This window comes from Nicotiana sylvestris, chromosome 4 (genome assembly GCF_000393655.2).
Source record: "Nicotiana sylvestris chromosome 4, ASM39365v2, whole genome shotgun sequence".
Taxonomy (NCBI): Eukaryota; Viridiplantae; Streptophyta; class Magnoliopsida; order Solanales; family Solanaceae; genus Nicotiana; species Nicotiana sylvestris.
The window spans coordinates 139056617-139076387 of record NC_091060.1 but is presented as its reverse complement, the minus strand read 5'-3'; the positions used below and the strand labels follow the sequence as shown (position 1 = coordinate 139076387).

Genomic DNA, 19771 nt, shown 5'->3' with positions numbered 1-19771 from the left:
ACCCAGTCACTAATCTTCTAGTGTTAGGGCATGATGCCTAGCCTGCATCACAGTAACAAACCAAACTATCTACATGCCTGCTACTTATCAGAATTCCCATTCCTGGATTCTGTTTGATGTATTTCACTACCCTTACTGTGGCTTCCTAGTGGGACTGCTTAGGTGATTGCATGAATTGACTTAATGTCTGCACAACAAATATGATATCTGGCCTAGTGATTGTTAGGTATATCAACCTTCCAATCAACCTTTGATAGGCTGAGGTATCTGCCAACATCTCATCTCCAACTATTCCAACATGTCTATCAAACTCAGCTGAGGTAAACTTTTGATTCATATCAAGTGGAGTAGTTGTTGGCTTTATTGATCCCAGACCTAGATTAGACACCAGTTGAAGTGTGTATTTCCTCTGGTTCAACAAGATCCCTTGATTGGATCTCATGACTTCTATCCCTAGAAAATATGTCAATTCTCCAAGATCCTTCACTTTGAACTTTCTGTTTAAAATATTTTTTGTCTCCTGAATACACTACAAGAAAACAGGGTTATTACGGCGGTTATTTTAGCATATAATGGCAGTTTGGAACCGCCTAATACACATTAACAACGGCTTTTGAAAGCGCCACAATCTCGTCAGCCAAAATTATATTACGGTGGTTTTGGGCAAACCGCCGTAATTACATGTGAAAACCGTTGTATTTTAACCGTTTCAATTGTGGATTTTTTCAATATTAAGGTAGTTTAAACAGTTGTAATTTTAATTTTCTCTGCTTCACAATCCTATTTTTTCACATTTAGAATCCTATTTATTGAATGTTATGCTTTGAAACTTTTGTAGCACTTCATATTCATTAAACCCAATATAGAAGATTAAATAATAAAAATATTCATTATATAAAACAAAAGTATACCAAAATTACATCATCGAAATATTAATGCTTCAAAGTATTTCAACAAAAATATCCAGAAGATTCATTGTCGATCCTACAAAATAATCACAAATTCACACGTACACAAGTATAACAAAATTACATCATCCAAATATTAATGCTTCAAAGTGTATTTCCACAGTACTATCCAAAAGATTCATAGTTGATCCTATAGAATAATCACTAACTCACACTTGGACGATTATCATTGTTACTTTCATCTAAAAATCTTCTTGGTTCAACTGTTGATGGTGCATCACTTCCTAAATCTGGTGCTTGAAAAAAAGGGAAAAAAATACAGGCAATAAGGAAATAACTAAAATTTTAACATGTGTGCTGAAGTAGTAGGACTGGATATACAGAAATCACATTGAAATCAATAAGTTTAATCACCAAAAAGGTAACTACACGGCTTAGGAAACCACTTTATGTTAAAAAGGAACAATAAGAAAAGCAAATAACTAAAATTTTACTGTAGTAAGTGTGACGACCCGGTCGATCGTCTTAAGAATTGATGCCCCGATCCTCTATTAACTGCTTTTCCCAAGTTTATTTCTACTATTTTAATTTGCCGGGATGTTCGATTTTGAGTTTCGGCGAGTTTTGGGATACTTAGTCCCTAAATGAGAGTTTAAGTGTTGGAAAGTTGACCGTAGTCGGAACAGTGAGAAGACGGCCTCGAAATAGAAATCTGATGGTTCTGTTAGCTTTGTTGGGTGATTTCGGGGTTAGGAGCGCGTCCGGATTGTGTTTTGGAGGTCCGTAGCTAATTTAGGATTGAAATGCCGGAAGTTAAATTATTGAAGTTTCCAGCCCGATAGTGAGATTTTGATCCGAGGGTCGAAATGGAATTCTGAAAGTTGGAGTAGTTTCGTAGTGTTGAATGTGACGTGTGTGCAAAATTTCAGGTCATTCGGACGAGGTATGATAGACTTTTTGATCGAAAGCGTATTTTGAGAAATTTGGAGTTCTTAGGCTTAAATCCATGGTTAATTCGAGGTTTCGATGTTGTTTTAGGCGTTTTAAGGATTGGTACAAGTTTAGATAGTGGTTTGTGACTTGTTGGTGCCTTTGGTTGAGGTCCTAGAGGCCTCGGGATGATTCCGGATGGTTGACGGGAAGATTTTTGAATTTAAGTTGCAGCTTCAGCTGCTGGTTCTGTCATAACCGCACCTGCAGTTGGAGTTCCGCAAGTGCGGTACCGCAGATGCGGCTAGGTGACCGCAGAAACGGGATTTGGCCATTTTCTCAAGAACCGCAGATGCGGTGAAAAGTTCGCAGAAGCAGAACCGCTCCTGCGATTAATGTTCCGCAGATGCGAGAATTGGGTCTTTAAGTGGAAGTCGTAGGTGAGACCTTTTGTCCGCAAAAGTGGCCGCAAATGCTGGAATCGCTGGGGAGAACATATAAATAGTTGCCTTTGCGATTTTGAGCTATTCTTTCATCATTTTCATCCGGGTTTGGAGCTTTTAAGAGAGATTTTTGAGGAAAACAAAGGGGAATCGCGTGGAGGTAACATCCTTGACTTCATAACTTGTTTTCATGTGATTAAAGACCTAATTAGTAGTGAAACATTTGGGGAAAATGGGTAATTAGGGCTTGAGTTTAAGAGACTTTTGAATGAGGATTAGAAGGGTCATTTGGACTCCGATTTCAGTGTTCTTGTTATGTATAGACTCGTGAGAGTACGAGGTTTCTAAAAATGTAAATTTCACACCGATTTCGAGATGTGGGACCGAGGGGTGTTTTGGGCATTTTCCCTAATTTCGCATATTAGCTTAGAATTTAATTGTAAAATCAGTTACTTGAAGTGTTATTTATATTATGAAATTGAATTGAATAGATTTGGGCCATTTAGAGTCGAGTACTCGTGGAAAGAGCATGGTTTCAGATTAATTTTTGAGTCGGTTCGAGGTAAGTGGCTTGTCTAACCTTGTGTGGGGAACCTTCCCCTTAGGATTGGTATATTTGGTAATTGAAATGCCTTATACGTGAGGTGATGAGTGCGTACTTGTGCTAATTATTGGAAATCCAGTTTTTCTTTAAGTAATTACTAGTATGTTTCCTTTCCTGTTTCAATTACTTGCACTATTAAGTCTGCTGTTAGCTTAGGAAAGTATGTCTAAGTGACTTAATTGCTTTATTTAATTCAACCTGCCTTACTTGAATTTTGTGCAGTATGCTAGGCTAGAATCACGTATTGCCTTATTATGAAATTTTATCATTTCTGTATATCTTCCTGCTGCTGCTGTGTCTATACTTTTGGGACTACGGATGTGGGATTCCAGTAGCTCCCCCTTGTCTGTTTACTTTGGGACTACGGGTAAGATTCCCGTAGATCCCCCTGCATATTTACTTTGGGACTACGGGTTAGATTCCTTGTAGATCCCTCTACACAGTTATATGGAACTATGGGAATGCACCTGGTAGATTCCCCCAGTACTGGGTATTTACATTTGGGACTACGGAACGGGATTCCGGTAGATCCCCGCGCACTATAAGTTGGACTACGGGATGGGATCTCAGGAGATCCACTGGATATGTACATATGGGACTACAGGACGGTATCCTGGGAGATCCCCGATTGCTATTACTGAGTTGTATTTCCTTTCCATATTTACCTTGTTTCTGTATAATTATCGATGACTTGTACATCCTATGTTATTTTACTACCGTACTTATTTATATTGTTCTGTTCTATATTGTTGATCTTTATATTTTATTTAACCTCAGTAGGGCCCTGACATTCCTCGTCACTACCCAACCGAGGTTAGGCTTGGCGCTTACTAAGTACCGTTGTGGTGTACTTATGCCCCTTTTGTGCATGTTTTTTATGTGCATATCCAGGTATCACTACTTAGGCCTATTATCCTTGAGGAGGCGACTGCTCTAGAGACTTCGAGGTACATTTGCCATGTCTGTAGACTAAGAAGTCCCTTTCTATTCCTGCTTTTAGTATTTAGCCCTTCTGTACTTTCATGTTTTTATTAGACATTCCAGAGTTAGAGCTATGTAGTGTTTTCTCAGCTTGTGGATCTGTGAATTTTTGAGTTTTGGGATAGTGTATCAGATTTTGAGAAGTTATGTGTATATGTCGAGCGGCATTTAAATATTGTTTCCTTCAGTTGTTTTCAGCTTTTGATTGTTTATTCCGCAAGTTTAGTTTGTTTTCCGCACTTGTTAGGCTTACCTAGTCATAGAGACTAGGTGTCATCACGACCGTTCACGGAGGGCGAACTAGGGTCGTGACAAGTTGGTATTAGAGCTCTAGGTTCATAGGAGTCATGGATCACAAGCCGGTTTAATAGAGTCTTGTTGATCGGTACAGAGACGTCTGTACTTATCTACGAGAGACTACATAATTGTTAGGAAAAATCCACTTCATTTGATTTCCTTGTCGTGCGATATTTTGACATCACAATTCTAAACTTTTGTCTTTTATTCTCTCACAGATGGTGAGGAAACGTGCTACACGAGATGATCAGGCACCTGTGCCCCCTACTACAGCTGTTAGAGGTCGGGCCCGAGGTAGAGGCCGAGGACGCGCACATGGTGCAGCCAGGGCACTTGCGCGAGCTGCCGTTGAGGTATCACCAGTGGATCCAACCAGAGTCTAAGCACCTGACACGCCTACTGCTACTACTATTCCAGCTCTTCAGGAGACTTTGGCACAGTTCATGAGCATGTACACCACTTTGGGTCAGGCAGGGTTGGTTCCCCTTGCTGCAGCTACGTCTCAGGATGGGGGAGGATCACAGACTCCTGCCGCCCGCACTCCTGAGCAGCGAGTGCATGTTGAGCAGGTCCCTGAGATTATTCCTGTACCGCTTGCAATGCTGGTTCAACCCGAGGATAGGGCAGCGGCTTCCGAGGATGAGCAGTTGAGGCTTGAGAGGTTCAAGAAGTACAAGCCTCCTATATTCAGTGGTCTAGAATCGGAGGATGCTCTGGGATTTCTTTATGAGTGTTACCGCATTCTCCATACCATAGGTATCTCAGGATTGAGCGAGGTTTCTTTCACTACTTTCCAGCTTCGAGGAGCCGCCTATTAGTGGTGGCGCACCTATGAGTTAGACAATCCAAATAAGGCTGCTTCACTGACTTGGACTTAGTTTTCAGATCTGTTCCTGAGGGAGTATGTTCCTCAGACCCTTAGGGATGCATGGCGTGCAGAGTTTGAGCATTTGCACCAGGATGTTATGACTGTTTTAGAGTATGCTATCTGTTACACCAGTTTGGCTAGGCATGCACCAGCCTTGGTTTCTACTATTCGTGAGAAGGTTTGCCGGTTTATTAAGGGCCTTATTCCCAGCATCAGATCTAGCATGTCTCATGAGTTGGAGATGGATATTTCTTATCAGCGGGTGGTGAGAATTGCTAGGAAGATTGAGGGTATACATGCTCGGGAGAGAGAGGAGAGGGAGGCCAAGAGGTCTCGAGAGTCGGGCCATTATTCTGGTGCCCGTACCCCAGCTGCAGGTCATTATGGTAGGGGTTATATGAGTCACCCTGTTCATTCAGCTCTTCCAACAGTCAGTAGTGCTCCAGCTCCTCCTAGGCCTCAGGAGCCTTATTATGCACCTCCGGTTTCTAGCGCGCCTCCTGCCCGGGGTGCTTTCAGAGGTCAGTCCAGCAGACCTGGCCCTAGCCAGTCACAGCCACCACGTACTCCCAGAGCTTGTTTTGGGTGTGGTGACACACGTCATATGGTGAGGGATTGTCCCAGATTTGGGAGGGGTGCACCTCCACAGACTTCACAGCCACAGCATGCCCCACAAAGTTTTCAGGCTTTGGTTACAGTTCCAGTTGCTACCCTACCTGCTTAGCCAGCTAGAGGTGGAGGTCCGAAAGGTAGAGGTTGCCCTAGAGGGGGAGGCCAGGCCAGATACTATGCCCTTCTTGCCCGTACCGAGGTTGTTGCCTCCGATTTTGTCATCACATGTATTATATTGGTTTGCCACAGATATGCATCAATTCTATTCGATCCAGGCTCCACTTATTCTCATGTATCTTCTTAGTTTGCTCCACATTTGGGTGTATCTTGGGATTCTTTGAGTTCCCATGTTTATGTTTCTACTCCTGTGGGAGATTCTCTTATTGTGGACCATATTTATCGGTCATGTTTGGTTGCTCTTAGTGGTTTTGAGACTAGAGCCGATTTATTGTTACTCAGCATGGTTGACTTTGATATTATCTTGGTCATGGACTGGTTGTCGCCCCATTATGCTATTCTTGATTGTCACGCCAAAATCATGACGTTGGCTATGCTAGGTGTACCACGTGTTGAGAGGAGAGGTACATTAGATCACACTCCTAGTAGAGTTATTTCTTTTCTTAAAGCTAAGCGTATGGTTGAGAAGAGGTATGACGCATATTTAGCTTATTTGAGAGATATCAGTATTGATACCCCTTCAGTTGATTTAGTTCCAGTAGTACGGGATTTTCCCGATGTGTTTTCAGCTGATCTCCCAAGCATGCCACTTGATAGAGATATTGATTTTAGCATTGATCTGTTGCCGGACACTAAGCCCATTTCTATTCCTCCATATCGTATGGCTCCTCCTGAGTTGAAGGAGTTAAAGATAAGTTACAGGAATTGCTTGATAAGGGTTTTATCCGGCCCAGTGTATCACCTTGGGGTGCTCCTATCTTGTTTGTGAAGAAAAAGGATGGTTCTATGCATATGTATATTGATTATCGCTAGTTGAACAAGGTTACAATGAAGAACCGTTATCATTTGCCTCGTATTGATGACTTGTTTGACCAGCTTCAGGGCGCACGGGTGTTTTCTAAGATTGATTTGCGCTCAGGTTACTATCAGTTGAATATTCGGGAGCCAGATATCCCGAAGACTACTTTCAGGACTCGATATGATCATTGCGAGTTGTTTGTCATGTCATTTGGGCTGACCAATGCCCCAGCAGCCTTTATGCATTTGATGCACAGTGTGTTCCGACTGTATCTTGACTCGTTTATCATTATCTTTATTGATGATATTCTGGTGTATTCCCAAAGTTGGGAAGATCATGAGCAGCACCTGAGGACTGTGCTTCAGACTTTGAGAGAGAAGAAGTTACATGCTAAGTTCTTAAAATATGAGTTTTGGTTGGATTCAGTGGCATTCTTAGGCCATGTGGTATCGAGTAAGGGTATTCAGGTGGATCCGAAGAAGATAGAGGCCGTGCAGAGTTGGCTCAGACCATCCTCAGCTACCGAGATCCGCAATTTCCTTGGTCTAGAGGGCTACTACCGTCGTTTTGTAGGGGGGTTTTCATCGATTGCAACCCCTATGACCAGGTTGACCCAGAAGGGTGCTCCGTTCTAGTGGATGGAGGAGTGTGAGGCAAGCTTTCAGAAGCTCAAGACAACTTTGACCACAGCCCCAATTTTGATACTGCCTACAGGTTTTGGGATCTTATATGGTCTATTGTGATGCCTCGAGGGTTGGTCTGGGAGCGATGTTGATGCAAGACAGTAGGGTGATTGCCTACGCGTCCAGACAGTTGAAGATACATGAAAAGAACTACCCTATTCACGACCTTGAGTTAGTTGCCATTGTTCACGCCCTGAAAATTTGGTGCCATTACTTATACGGTGTTCCCTGTGAGATTTATACTGATCATCGAAGCTTGCAGCACCTATTCAAGCAAAAGGATCTAAATTTGCGCCATAGGAGGTGGTTAGAGTTGCTAAAGGACTATGATATCACTATTTTGTATCACCTGGGTAAGGGCAATGTGGTGACCAATGCTTTGAGTCGTCGGGAAGAGAGTTTGGGGAGTTTGGCTTATTTACCAGCATCGGAGAGGCCTATGGTGATGAATGTTCAGGCCTTAGCCAACCAGTTTGTGAGATTGAATCTTTCGGAGCCCAATCAGGTTCTAGCTTGCGTGGTTTCTCGGTCGTCTTTATTTGATCGTATCAGGGAGCAGCAGTATGATGACCCTCATTTACTTGTCCTCAAGGAAAAGGTTCGGCACGGTGATGCCAGAGATGTGACTATTGGTGATGATGGGGTATTGAGGATGCAGGGTCGGATTTGTGTACCCAATGTTGATAGGCTTCGGGAGTTGATTCTGGAGGAGGCCTATATCTCGCGGTATTCCATTCATCCGGGTGCCGCGAAGATGTATCAAGATTTAAGGTAGCACTACTGGTGGAGGCGGATGAAGAAGGATATAGTTTGTAGCTCGCTACCTCAACTGTCAGTAGGTGAAGTATGAGCACCAGAGACCGGGTGGGTTGCTTCAGCAGATAGAGATTCCAAAATGGAAGTGGGCGCGGATCACCATGGACTTTGTAGTTGGGCTCCCACGGACTTTGAGAAAGTTCGATGCTATTTAGGTGATTGTGGATAGGCTAACCAAGTCCGCTCATTTTATTCCTATGTGTACTACTTATTCTTCGGAGCGGTTGGCGGAGATTTATATCTGGAAGATTGTTCGTTTGCATGGTATTCCAGTGTCCATCATCTCATATATGGGTACTCAGTTTACATCACGGTTCTGGAGGGCTGTTTAACATGAGTTGGATACTCGGGTGGAGTTGAATACAGCATTTCACCTTCAGACGGACGGACAGTCCGAGCGCACTATTTAGATTCCTGAGGATATGCTTCGTGCGTGTGTGATTGAGTTTGGAGGGTTTTGGGATCAGTTTTTGCCATTGGCAGAGTTTGCTTACAATAATAGCTATCAGTCCAGCATTTGGATGGCACCATATGAGGCTTTATATAAGAGATGGTGTAGATCCCCGGTAGGTTGGTTTGAGCCAGGTGAGGCCAGATTGTTGGACATAGACCTGGTTCAGGATACTTTGGAGAAGGTTAAGGTAATTCAGGATAGACTTCGCACATCCCAGTCCAGAAGAAGAGTTACGCGGACCGGAAGGTTCGTGATGTTTACTATATGATTGGAGAGCGGGTTCTGCTTCGGGTTTCGCCTATGAAGGGCGTTATGAGATTTGGGAAGAAAGGGAAGTTGAGTCCGAGATTTATTGGCCATTTTGAGATATTGAGGTGGATTTGGGAGGTTGCTTATGAACTTGCCTTACCTCCCAGCTTGGCAGGAATTCACCCGGTATTTCATGTTTCGATGCTTCGAAGGTATCACAGTGATCCGTCGCACGTGTTGGATTTCAGTTCAGTCCAGTTGGACAAGGTTCTATCCTATGTTGAGGAGCCAGTGGAAATATTAGACAGGTGGGTCAGAAAACTGAGGTCAAAGAACATTGCATCAGTGAAGGTTCAATGACAGGGTCAGCCGCTCGAGGAGGCAACCTGGGAGACCGAGCAGGATATGAGCAGTCGTTACCCTCATCTTTTCACAACTTCAGGTATGTCTTTATGCTCGTTCGATGACGAACGAATGTTTAAGTGTAGGAGGATGTGACGACCTGGCCGGTCGTCTTAAGAAGTAAGATCACGATCCCCTATTAACTGCTTTCCCCAAGTTTATTTCTACTATTTTAATTTGTCGGGATGTTCGGTTTTGAGTTTTGGAGAGTTTTTGGGACACTTAGTCCCTAAATGAGAGCTTAATGTTGGAAAGTTGACCGTAGTCGGAACAGTGTGAAGATGGCCTCGGAATGGAAATTCGATGGTTCCGTTAGCTCCGTTGGGTGATTTCGGGGTTAGGAGCGTGTCCGGATTGTGTTTTGGAGGTCCGTAGCTAATTTAGGATTGAAATGCCGGAAGTTAAATTATTGAAGTTTCCAGCTCGATAGTGAGATTTTGATCTGAGGGTCGAAATGGAATTCTGAAAGTTGGAGTAGTTCCGTAGTGTTGAATGTGACGTGTGTGCAAAATTTCAGGTCATTCGGACGAGGTTTGATAGACTTTTTGATTGAAAGCGTATTTTGAGAAATTTGGAGTTCTTAGTCTTAAATCCATGGTTAATTCGAGGTTTCGATGTTGTTTTAGGCGTTTTAAGGATTGGTACAAGTTTGGATAGTGGTTTGTGGTTTGTGACTTGTTGGTGCCTTTGGTTGAGGCCTCGGGATGATTCCGGATGGTTGACGGGAAGATTTTTGAATTTAAGTTGCAGCTTCAGCTGTTGGTTCTGTCATAACCGCACCTGCGGCGCCGCAAATGCGGCTAGGTGACTGCAGAAGCGGGATTTGGCCATTTTCTCAGGAAGCGCAGATGCGGTGAAAAGTTCGCAGAAGCGGAACCACTCCTGCGGTTAATGTTCCGCAGATGAGAGAATTAGGTTTTTAAGTGAAAGTCGCACGTGCGACCTTTTGTCTGCAAAAGCAGGACCGCAGATGCGGTCCAAGGGCCGCAAATGCTGGAATCGCTGGGCAGAACATATAAATAGTTGTCTTTGCGATTTTGACCTATTCTTTCACCATTTTCATCCGGGTTTGGAGCTTTTGAGAGAGATTTTTGAGGAAAACAAAGGGGAATCGCTTGGAGGTAACATCCTTGACTTCATAACTCGTTTTCATGTGATTAAAAACCTAATTAGTGGTGAAAATTTTGGAGAAAATAGGTAATTAGAGCTTGAGTTTAAGAGACCTTTGAATAAGGATTTGAGGGGTCATTTGGACTCCGATTTCAGTGTTCTTGTTATGTATAGACTCGTGAGAGTACGGGTTTTCTAAAAATATAAATTTCACCTGATTCCGAGACATGGGCCCGAGGGGCATTTTGGTCATTTTACCTAATTTCGCGTATTAGCTTAGAATTTAATTGTAGAATCAGTTACTTGAAGTGTTATTTATATTATGAAATTGAATTGAATAGATTTGGGTCATTTGGAGTCGAGTACTCATGGCAAGAGCGTGGTTTTAGATTGATTTTTTAGCCGATTCGAGGTAAGTGGCTTGTTTAACCTTGTGTGGGGAACCTTCCCCTTAGGATTGGTATATTTGGTAATTGAAATGCCTTGTACGTGAGGTGACGAATGCGTACTTGTGCTAATTGTTGGAAATCCGGTTTTTCTTTAAGTAATTACTAGTATGTTTCCTTTCCTGTTTCTATTACTTGCACTATTAAGCATGTTGTTAGCTTAGGAAAGCATGTCTAAGTGACTTAATTATTTTATTTGATTCAACCTGCCTTACTTGAATTATGTGCAGCATGCTAGGCTAGAATCACTTATTGCCTTAATATGAAATTTTGTCATTTCTGTATATTTTCCTGATGCTGTTGTGTCTTTACTTTTGGGACTACGGATGTAGGATTCCGGTAGCTCCCCCTTGTCTGTTTACTTTGGGACTACGGGTAAGATTCCCGGTAGATCCCCTGCACATTTACTTTGGGACTATGGGTTAGATTCCCGGTAGATCTCCCTGCACAGTTATATGGAACTACGGGAATGCACCTGGTAGATTCCCCCAGTACTGGGTATTTACATTTGGGACTACGGAACGGGATTCCGGTAGACCCCCGCGCACTATAAGTTGGACTACGGGACGGGATCCCAGGAGATCCACTGGATATGTACATATGAGACTACAGGACGATATCCTGGGAGATCCCTGATTGTTATTATTGGTGCTAAGTTGTATTTCCTTTCCATGTTTACCTTGTTTCTGTATAGTTATTGATGTTCTATACATCCTATGTTATTTTACTACCGTACCTATTTATACTATTCTATTTTATACTGTTGATCTTTATATTTTATTTAACCTCAGTAGGGCCCTGACCTTCCTCGTCACTACCCAACCGAGGTTAGGCTTGGCACTTACTGAGTACTGCGGTAGTGTACTCATGCCCCTTCTGCGCGTAATTTTCATGTGCAGATTCAGATACCGCTACTCAGGCCTATCATCCTTGAGGAGACGACTGCTCTAGAGACTTCGAAGTACATCTACCGCGTCCGCAGACCGAGTAGTCCCTTTCTATTCCTGCTTTTAGTATTTAGCCCTTCTATACTTTCATGTTCTTATTAGACATTCCAGAATTAGAGCTATGTAGTGTTTCTCTCAACTTGTGGATTCGTGAGTTTCCAGGTTTTGGGATAGTGTATCCGATTTTGAGAAGTTATGTGTATATGCTACGCAGCATTTAAATATTATTTCCTTCAGTTGTTTTCAGCTTTTGATTGTTTATTCCGCAAATTTAGTTTGTTTTCCGCACTTGTTAGGCTAATCTAGTCATAGAGACTAGGTGCCATCACGACAATTCACGAAGGACGAACTGGGGTCGTGGCAATAAGAGAACTTATACCTGTGGAGGAGTGGATAATAAGTGAGCAAACTCCTCGAGGATATTCCCTATGTTCCTTTCATATAAGCTAATCAATGCATTTAATTTTGATTTCACATCTATCATCTCTTGCTGCCACTCCAGAGTTGGAGCGGTAGTGCTAGATGAACCCACATAACTACGATGATATCTCATAGATGTCTGTTTGAATGCTACAGTTGGAACTACACCCAAGCCTAAACCTCGAACACGGACGGGGTGCTCGCGACCAAATACTATGCCAAGTGCATCATTTGGTGAAGGTTCATCAAGACTTTCTGCTCTATCACTTCGAATTTCTTCAATTCTTTCCTACAAAATTTGAAGAAGCATAAACTGAGCAATATGAAATTGCTTGGAACTTGGAAATGACAAAAACTGTACATTAAACTGCTAGCGAAAACATGAATCAAACCATCAACAGATCCATAACACCACATCCCAAAATGAAATGCAAATTACACCATATGGTCTAGCCAAAATTTCCATAGAAGCAGCAGATCTCATTTAACGCTAATTTGCTAACATAACAACACTAATCTGCTTTATAACAGATTTGTTAAAACTATTCTGATGAGCAGTTGATTGCAAAGAAAACAACATTTGAGCTTGTGTATAAAAGCTACTTCTGTTATACTAGTTCAGAGTAATTTCTTTTCTATTAATGCTTATTGAGACAATGGTAATGCTTGGCTGCTGGTTCTGTGCGACTCAAAAACCTGATTATTATTTCCAACATTCAACTTCTGATAGTTAAGCAAAGTATTGGCTTTTGAACAGTTCTTCAAATGTTTGCTGGTTGAAACACAACCAGGTTACTGGAACTCTAATGTACAGGAGTCACTAGATCTTTTCAAAACCAATGTAAGTATAGTCCACACAAAAAACAGTATAGTCCATACAAATCATGATAAGAGAAGGCACGAGTAACACTACAAATTGTCACCAACAGCCTGTCATGCATCTCAGACTATCAAAATGCTAGTGCAAAAAGTTGTGGAAACCCACTGGACAAGCAGTACCAATCTGAAAATAAAATATAATTTCACAGCTGAAGGCACCAAAAATGTTACTTACCCCAATCACCCTAGCCTCATCAGTTACATAACTCCCATCTTTCCTTTTATGAGTCTCAGTCCACATTTTGCCTCGATCAAAAGCTTTTCCCATCGCCTTCTGAAATTTTTAAAATGAATAATGTTAGTAATTAATTGAGAACATATATCTTATCTAATTTAAGCGTGTAAACTACCATTGCAGCCCTTCTTCTAGCAGAACTCATAGCACCACAAGTATGAGGAAGCTGGTTTTTTCGAATCTGTGCATTCTTCTTGCAATGCTCCTACAAATTAAATAGGTGAAATTCCATTATATAAGACCAAAATAAGCAAAAGCAGAAGCAGGAGAAGTAGTAGCGAAGAAGCAGCAGAAACAGAAGAAGCAGAAGCAGCATCAGAAGAAGCAGATAGCAGTAGCAACAATAAATTAGACTATGAGTTGGTTCTCTTTTGTCTAACTACAGAAATGGATATTATTTATTTGTTGATCTCTTTCTGTCATCAGGGTCACTTTACTGATTATGCTTCGCTCCATCGACTCAATCAGGATCAATTGATCTCCGTGAATGACATAGAGCCTACTCAATCAGGCCATACTTGCTGGCAACCTATCATTATTTGCGGATGAAGAAGCCAAGCAAATATTGGAACTTAAGTTTGACTTCCCAACCATCATGTATAGCTGGAGAGATTACTCTCAGAGAATAACCGGTTGTCAAAGTTTCTTGGCTGAATTTGAGAAAACTAAGTCATTGTTGGAAACTTCAACTAAAGAGGAGGAGGATCTCAAGGATAGATAACCGGAGAACAAGGAGAAGGTATTGATGGCACAATTGGAAGCAATTCAAAAGGAGAAAAATGAGATAACTGAACAGAGGAGTGAAAATTTTAACCAGACCTAATGGTTAAGTGAATTAGTTAAATTAATTTGGATGGATGTAGAAAAGCAGTTCATTCACATGTTGATTCAAATGAGCCCTTAATGTATGATAATCTTCATTAATATTAGAACAGTTATATGTAGTAAGAAGAGTGACGTTGTACAATTTGGATACGGGCTTGTACGATTTTATGCCTAAAGAAGCAGATATAGCAGTAGCAACAATAGCAGAAGAAGCAGAAGCAAAATAAGAAGCAACAGAAGCAAAATAAGAAGCAAAAGAAGCAAAAGAAGAAGAAGCAGAAGCAAAAGAAGAAGCAGAAATAGCAGTAGCAAAAGAAGCATCTATGCCTAAAGAAGCAGATAGCAATAGCAACAATAGCAGAAGAAGCAGAAGCAAAAGAAGAAGCATAAATAGCAATAGCAGAAGAAGAAGCAAATAAGAAGCAGAAGAAGAAAAGGCAACAGTAGCAGATGAAGTAGGAGAAGCAGTAGCAAAAGAAGCAACAGAAACAGAAGAAGAAGCAGAAGTAGCAATAGCAGAAGAAAGTACCTTTGCCTCCTCTTTCATCCGATAAGTAACATAAAGTGCCCATTGGTCCATCGGTATGCCATCCGGAACGTTCTTGATGATATCTTGTTTACTTAATAAAGGATCTTGAGCCTCCTTCCATAGTTTAAGCCTGTACTCCCTCCACGGTTCGTTAATGGAACTGTTAAGCCATGCCTTTGCCTTTTGTTGATCAATCCTAAAGAAAAACCGAGGCTTCACAAATATAAAGTAAGTTAATTTACTGCAGTTTTACATATACAACTAAAAGATACAAACTAAACAAAATAATTTAGATGGCATTACCACTATTATATCATTAAAAACACGGTCCAGAAAAGATTTGGGCATGGATGGCCATTTCTCAAAGCCAATAGGAAAATACATAGGATTTGTTGCAAGCTGCCCTAAAACTCCAGCAATTAGGCCAGCCAACTTCCCAATTGCTGCATGATATTCATCAAATTCTACAATTATATGCAATCCTTTATCCAAGTTATGGACATCCTTAACCTTCAATCTAATTGCTTTTATTACTTGACGTTCATCTACAATAAAATAAAGTCATGTTAAAATATTAAATGAGGAAAACAGAAAGAATACTCAATCACTTGAAATTCATATGTACCTATAACATCGACAAACCAATGAGGCTCTTCATTGCTAGTACTACGTCCAATTTGTTGTGAAGAGACTGCACCAGATGATGAAAATGGAACGGCGGGCTGAGAAGATACCCCATCAGATGATGAAGATGATACAACATGCTGCGAAGAGACTCCATTAGATGATGAAGATGGAACACCGTGCTGCGAAGAGACTCCATCACCTGGAATAACAGGCTGTGTAGGTTGTGTAGGCAGTGTAGAATGTACAGAGACTCGATAAGATGTTGAAGATGAAGCTTGAGCCTGTGATGACTGCCTCGGAACAAGTAAAGATCTCTCTTTGACTGATTTGAATTGATTTTTAACCCTATTTTGCTTCGGCATCTCTGCATACATAAAGGTATATAAAGCAAAACAAGAAAACCTTGATACCAAACCAGTTTAAATTTCAAGACAAAAATAACTTAAAGCTTAATTAATGAAAGAAAGTAACTAGATGCAAGAACATAAAGCAAGTCAAGAACAAAAAAGGACATAGCTATAATCTAAACTAATTTGAAACGAAAATATATTAAGATGCTTCCAACTAACCCGTGCTCAAAAGCAAAATCCAAAAATTGTCTTAGACCATCTACATATTCAGGTGTGTTTCGTGGTTTACTGATCCAAGATTTATCAATTGGCATGGCTAAAAAGGAAGACATAAGATAACATCACAATATCAAAACTAAAAAGATAGTTCAAAAGCAAAAAACATAACCTGTGAAATAACACCATTTACAGAGGACAGAAGACATTTAAAATGAAAGTACTCCTGATGACCAGTGGTCAAACTTCAGCAATCAATTTACTCCTATTAATATTCTCAAATAAAAATTAATGTAAAACTGAAAAAGGAGGGAGAAGCTTAATAGGATTCAAGAACAACATATAGCTATATGAATCATTAAATGTGCAGAACATGTAGGTTACCAACAACATACTTATCAACTAGTCATCCAAGTAAGCAGGTCAAATACAAAACATGGGCTACAGGGAAACAATTTATAAGATCAACATAATGTCACAAGTAGACGAGTCAAGTTAATCTAGAGGTACAAAGACACCAAGAAAAGTTCAAGAACATGATGCAATTAGCTTAGCTGATATGATATTACTGTTTAACTAACAGAGGTAGGTTATGCACAAAATCAACATAAAGGTTAACTCAGCTAATCATAGAGACTTAATAAGATTAACCATAAGACTATCACTTGATATAGAAGAAGGCAACCAGGCAGGGCCGCGAAACACTTTGGGAATTTGGATTTGAATGTGGAGTTCAGTAATGAGCTTGAAGAGCTTATAATTCAGATAAGCCTATGAAATCTATTACTATGTAAACAAACTTAAATGAGCACAAAATATATGAACAAGCTTGGAAGATCTTCAATTGTGCCCTCAACCCTTCAAACACAAGGGCAAATACTGAATTTCAACTAAAATTAGAATGACAAACTCTCATTTAAAACATTAAATGAGCCTTGGAGAAATTGTCAATTTTTATTTCCCTCTGTGAACATAGCCAAAGAAGGTGATGACAAGGCGAAGATTGAGGCAGTTAACGCCATTTAAGTATCCAATAAATTCTGTGTGCAATGTTTAACTAAAAATGCACAATCAATTTGAGATCTTTTGTAGTTAATAGGCCAGAAGCTACATTAATGTTGCATCAGGTGTCATTTAAAACAGCATGAACAAGAAAACTTGTAATGTTCAAACTCTAAGTTATGATTTATCAATGGCATAAAGAAAATACAGAAATTTCAAACTAAAACATCCACCATTCAGCACTAGTATCTCTTAGATTCAGATAAACACAAATAAATATAGAAATTCGTAGAGATAATATCTCCTATGAAATCTGTTTAATAAAAAAAATCTGCTCAAAAGAAAGGATAAAATTAAACTGAAACGAGCTATACCTATCAAATGGTTTACTGTCGATGTCGATCACAATAGCTTCACCAGTAGTTTTTGGTCTCTCGGCTACATATCAAGCCCATATATAATACTTAGGTTAATATTAGCAAGTAGAACATATTAAAATATCAAAATTAAGTGCATGCAATCGAAATACCAAACAAAGCATTGGGGAAAAACGGACTGAGGAAAATCGAAATACCAAACTGTAGCAAAATCATTGATTATCGGACTAAGGAAAAAGAATTAGAACAAATTGGGAAAAATCTCTACATGCATGAACCCTAATAAAGAGAAAAAGAACTTTTGGTACTATACATGAACCGTAATCGCTACATTACCTGATTTGAATCTCGATTCTTATCAATTTCATGCCTCAGCTGCAATTATTTTACCTAAAACAGAGGAATGGTGGATAAGAGTGAGTTTTACCTTCAAGAATAATGAATCGTGAAAATGGGGTAAGCATAAGTTTTACCAAAAAATTTCGGAGGGAAAGGATGGAGGGATCTGAAAGGAAAGGATAATTTTTGGGAGGGAAAGGGTAAGCTTCATAACTGAGCAGATAGTCATTTGGGGAATTCTGGAGGGAGTCTCAAAATAATGAGGGGGAAATACTAAAACATATGGGGGAATAGTATCAATTGTTGTGAGTAAAATATTACGGCGGTTTTAATCGCCGCTATTGAAAATATTTAATCGGCGGCTGGCAAGACGCCATTTTTAATTAGATTTTGTGGCGGTTTATTGGAACCGTCGTAATATAACCGCCACAATATTTCCATTTTTTTGTAGCGATAAATTCCTCATTATTTCCTGTGATGAGTAAGTCATCAACATATACCAATACAGCTACAAATTTGTTCCCTTTCTCTTTGTGACTGATGAGTAATCATAGAGACTCTGACTATAGCCTGCATCCAGAAGAGCTTCAGTATGTTTAATGTTTCATTGTCTTGAGGCTTGTTCAAGCCATACAAGGATTTCATTAACTTGCAAACTTTTGTCTCCCTTTATCTTCTGAATTCCTGAGGCAGTTACATATACACCTTTTCATACAAATCTCCTTGGAGAAAAGCATTATGAACATCCATTTGGTATATGTTTCATCCTTTTGAGGCTGCCACTGCAATGACTGCTTCTCACAATTACCATTTTTGGCAACTGGTGAGAAGGTCTCATGATAATCCAAGCATTCCTTTTGATTGTACCCCTTGACCACTAATCTAGCTTTGAATCTTTCAATTTATCTATTTGCTTTGAACTTTATCTTGTACACCCATTTTGATCAAATGGTGTTCTTTTCTTTAGGCAAATCTACTATCTCCCAAGTCTTGTTGTCTTCTAAGGCTTTAATCTCCAATTGCATTGCTTCCACCCATCTTTTGTCTTTAGATGGTTCTGCAAAACTTTGAGGTTCTGTCAGTGAAGAGATCTTTGCTACATATCTTTGGCAAGATGTTGATAGCCTATTATGTGTTAAATGGTCTGATAAAGGATACAGTGTTGTCCCATTAGCCTTCTTTTGTGTCACATAGTCCTTCAACCACAAGGGCTCTTTGACATTTCTGTTAGACCTTCTTGGTTCTTCACTTGTAAGGGCAGGTTTTATCTCTGGTAATGTGTCTACGTCTTGTGGCAAATACATTGCATCATGCTCATCCTCACTTATAATGTCATATAAGCTTGGTGTTGTACTTATTTCTCCTTGTGTATACTCATTTGTTGCATGCCCATTTTGCACTTTCTTAGTAGGTACATTATTTACGCCAGGAATTGGAGTTGAATCCATTATTGGTGAAACTCAGCTTCTTGTGAATGAGAAGTGGATACTTGTTCAAGGCCTTCATGATCATCTTGTTGTAGAAAGTCATGATCAACCGGAATGGTTCATAATTAACCTGCACGTTCCCCCTATCATGGACCACCGGATGTTTCCATAAGAAGGCTGAATAAAAGGAAATAAGTGTTCTTTAAACACAACATCCCTGGAAACAAAAAACTGGTTAGTAGAAAGATCTAGCAGCTTGTAGCCTTTCTGAGTTTCTGAGTATCCAAGATGAACTGCTGGTTTGGCTCTTGCTGAAAATTTGTTTCTATGCACCAAGGTAGTAGCATAGTAGAGGCAACCAAACGCTCTCAAATGGTTGAGTGAAGGTTGTGTATGATACAACAATTCATAAGGTGTTTTTCCATCCAGAACAACAGTAGGAAGCCTATTGATAAGGTCTACAACAGTAGTTATGCACTCTCCCCAATATCTAGTTGGCACATTAGCTTGAAACTTCAGTGCCCTTGCTGTGTCAAGAATGTGTCTGTGTTTCCTTTCTACCACCTCATTTTGCTGGGGTGTGTATTCACAACTACTTTGGTGTAATATACCATAGAGATCAAACAAGTTACTGCATTGTTTATTAAAAAAATTTCCTTCATTGTCTGTTTTAATGGTCTTAACAACTGCATTAAACTGTGTTCTGAGCATAGAAAGAAACTTCTGCAAGATTACTATAACATCACTCTTTAACTGCAGTAAATGGACCCAAGTATATCTTGAATGATCATCCACAATGGTCAAGAAAAAATGCTTCAT

The 19771-nt window shown here is 40.2% G+C and overlaps 1 protein-coding gene across 2 annotated transcripts; it reads right to left on the bottom strand.

The window, feature by feature from the left end:
• Window positions 1-1177: 1177 nt before the first annotated feature.
• On the bottom strand, window positions 1178-17863 carry LOC104242076 (uncharacterized). Of its 2 annotated transcripts, none has more exons than XM_070172264.1 (10): window positions 17660-17862; window positions 17523-17576; window positions 17184-17247; window positions 15240-15605; window positions 14918-15159; window positions 14615-14827; window positions 13376-13465; window positions 13201-13299; window positions 12106-12435; window positions 1178-1198 (listed from the first exon to the last, which is right to left on the bottom strand). In XM_070172264.1, the coding sequence occupies exons 4-10, from the start codon at window positions 15601-15603 to the stop codon at window positions 1193-1195; spliced, it is 1344 nt and encodes a 447-aa protein (XP_070028365.1). In that variant the 5' UTR covers window positions 15604-15605; window positions 17184-17247; window positions 17523-17576; window positions 17660-17862; the 3' UTR covers window positions 1178-1192. The 2 variants fall into 2 exon arrangements, with proteins under 2 accessions (XP_070028365.1, XP_070028366.1); XM_070172265.1 differs by lacking the exon at window positions 1178-1198 and adding an exon at window positions 15811-15907 and having other exon boundaries at window positions 12094-12435; window positions 17660-17863.
• Between the last annotated feature and the right edge of the window lie 1908 nt (window positions 17864-19771).

Bases quoted from the DNA above. Each gene is read 5' to 3' on its own strand.
- LOC104242076 (XM_070172265.1), bottom strand. From the start codon at position 15,603: ATGCCGAAGCAAAATAGGGTTAAAAATCAATTCAAATCAGTCAAAGAG. The intron at 14,828-14,917 runs GTAATGCCATCT...ATATTTGTGAAG, and splicing joins TTTTTAATGATATAATAGTG to CCTCGGTTTTTCTTTAGGAT. The intron at 13,300-13,375 runs GTAGTTTACACG...TAAAAATTTCAG, and splicing joins CTAGAAGAAGGGCTGCAATG to AAGGCGATGGGAAAAGCTTT.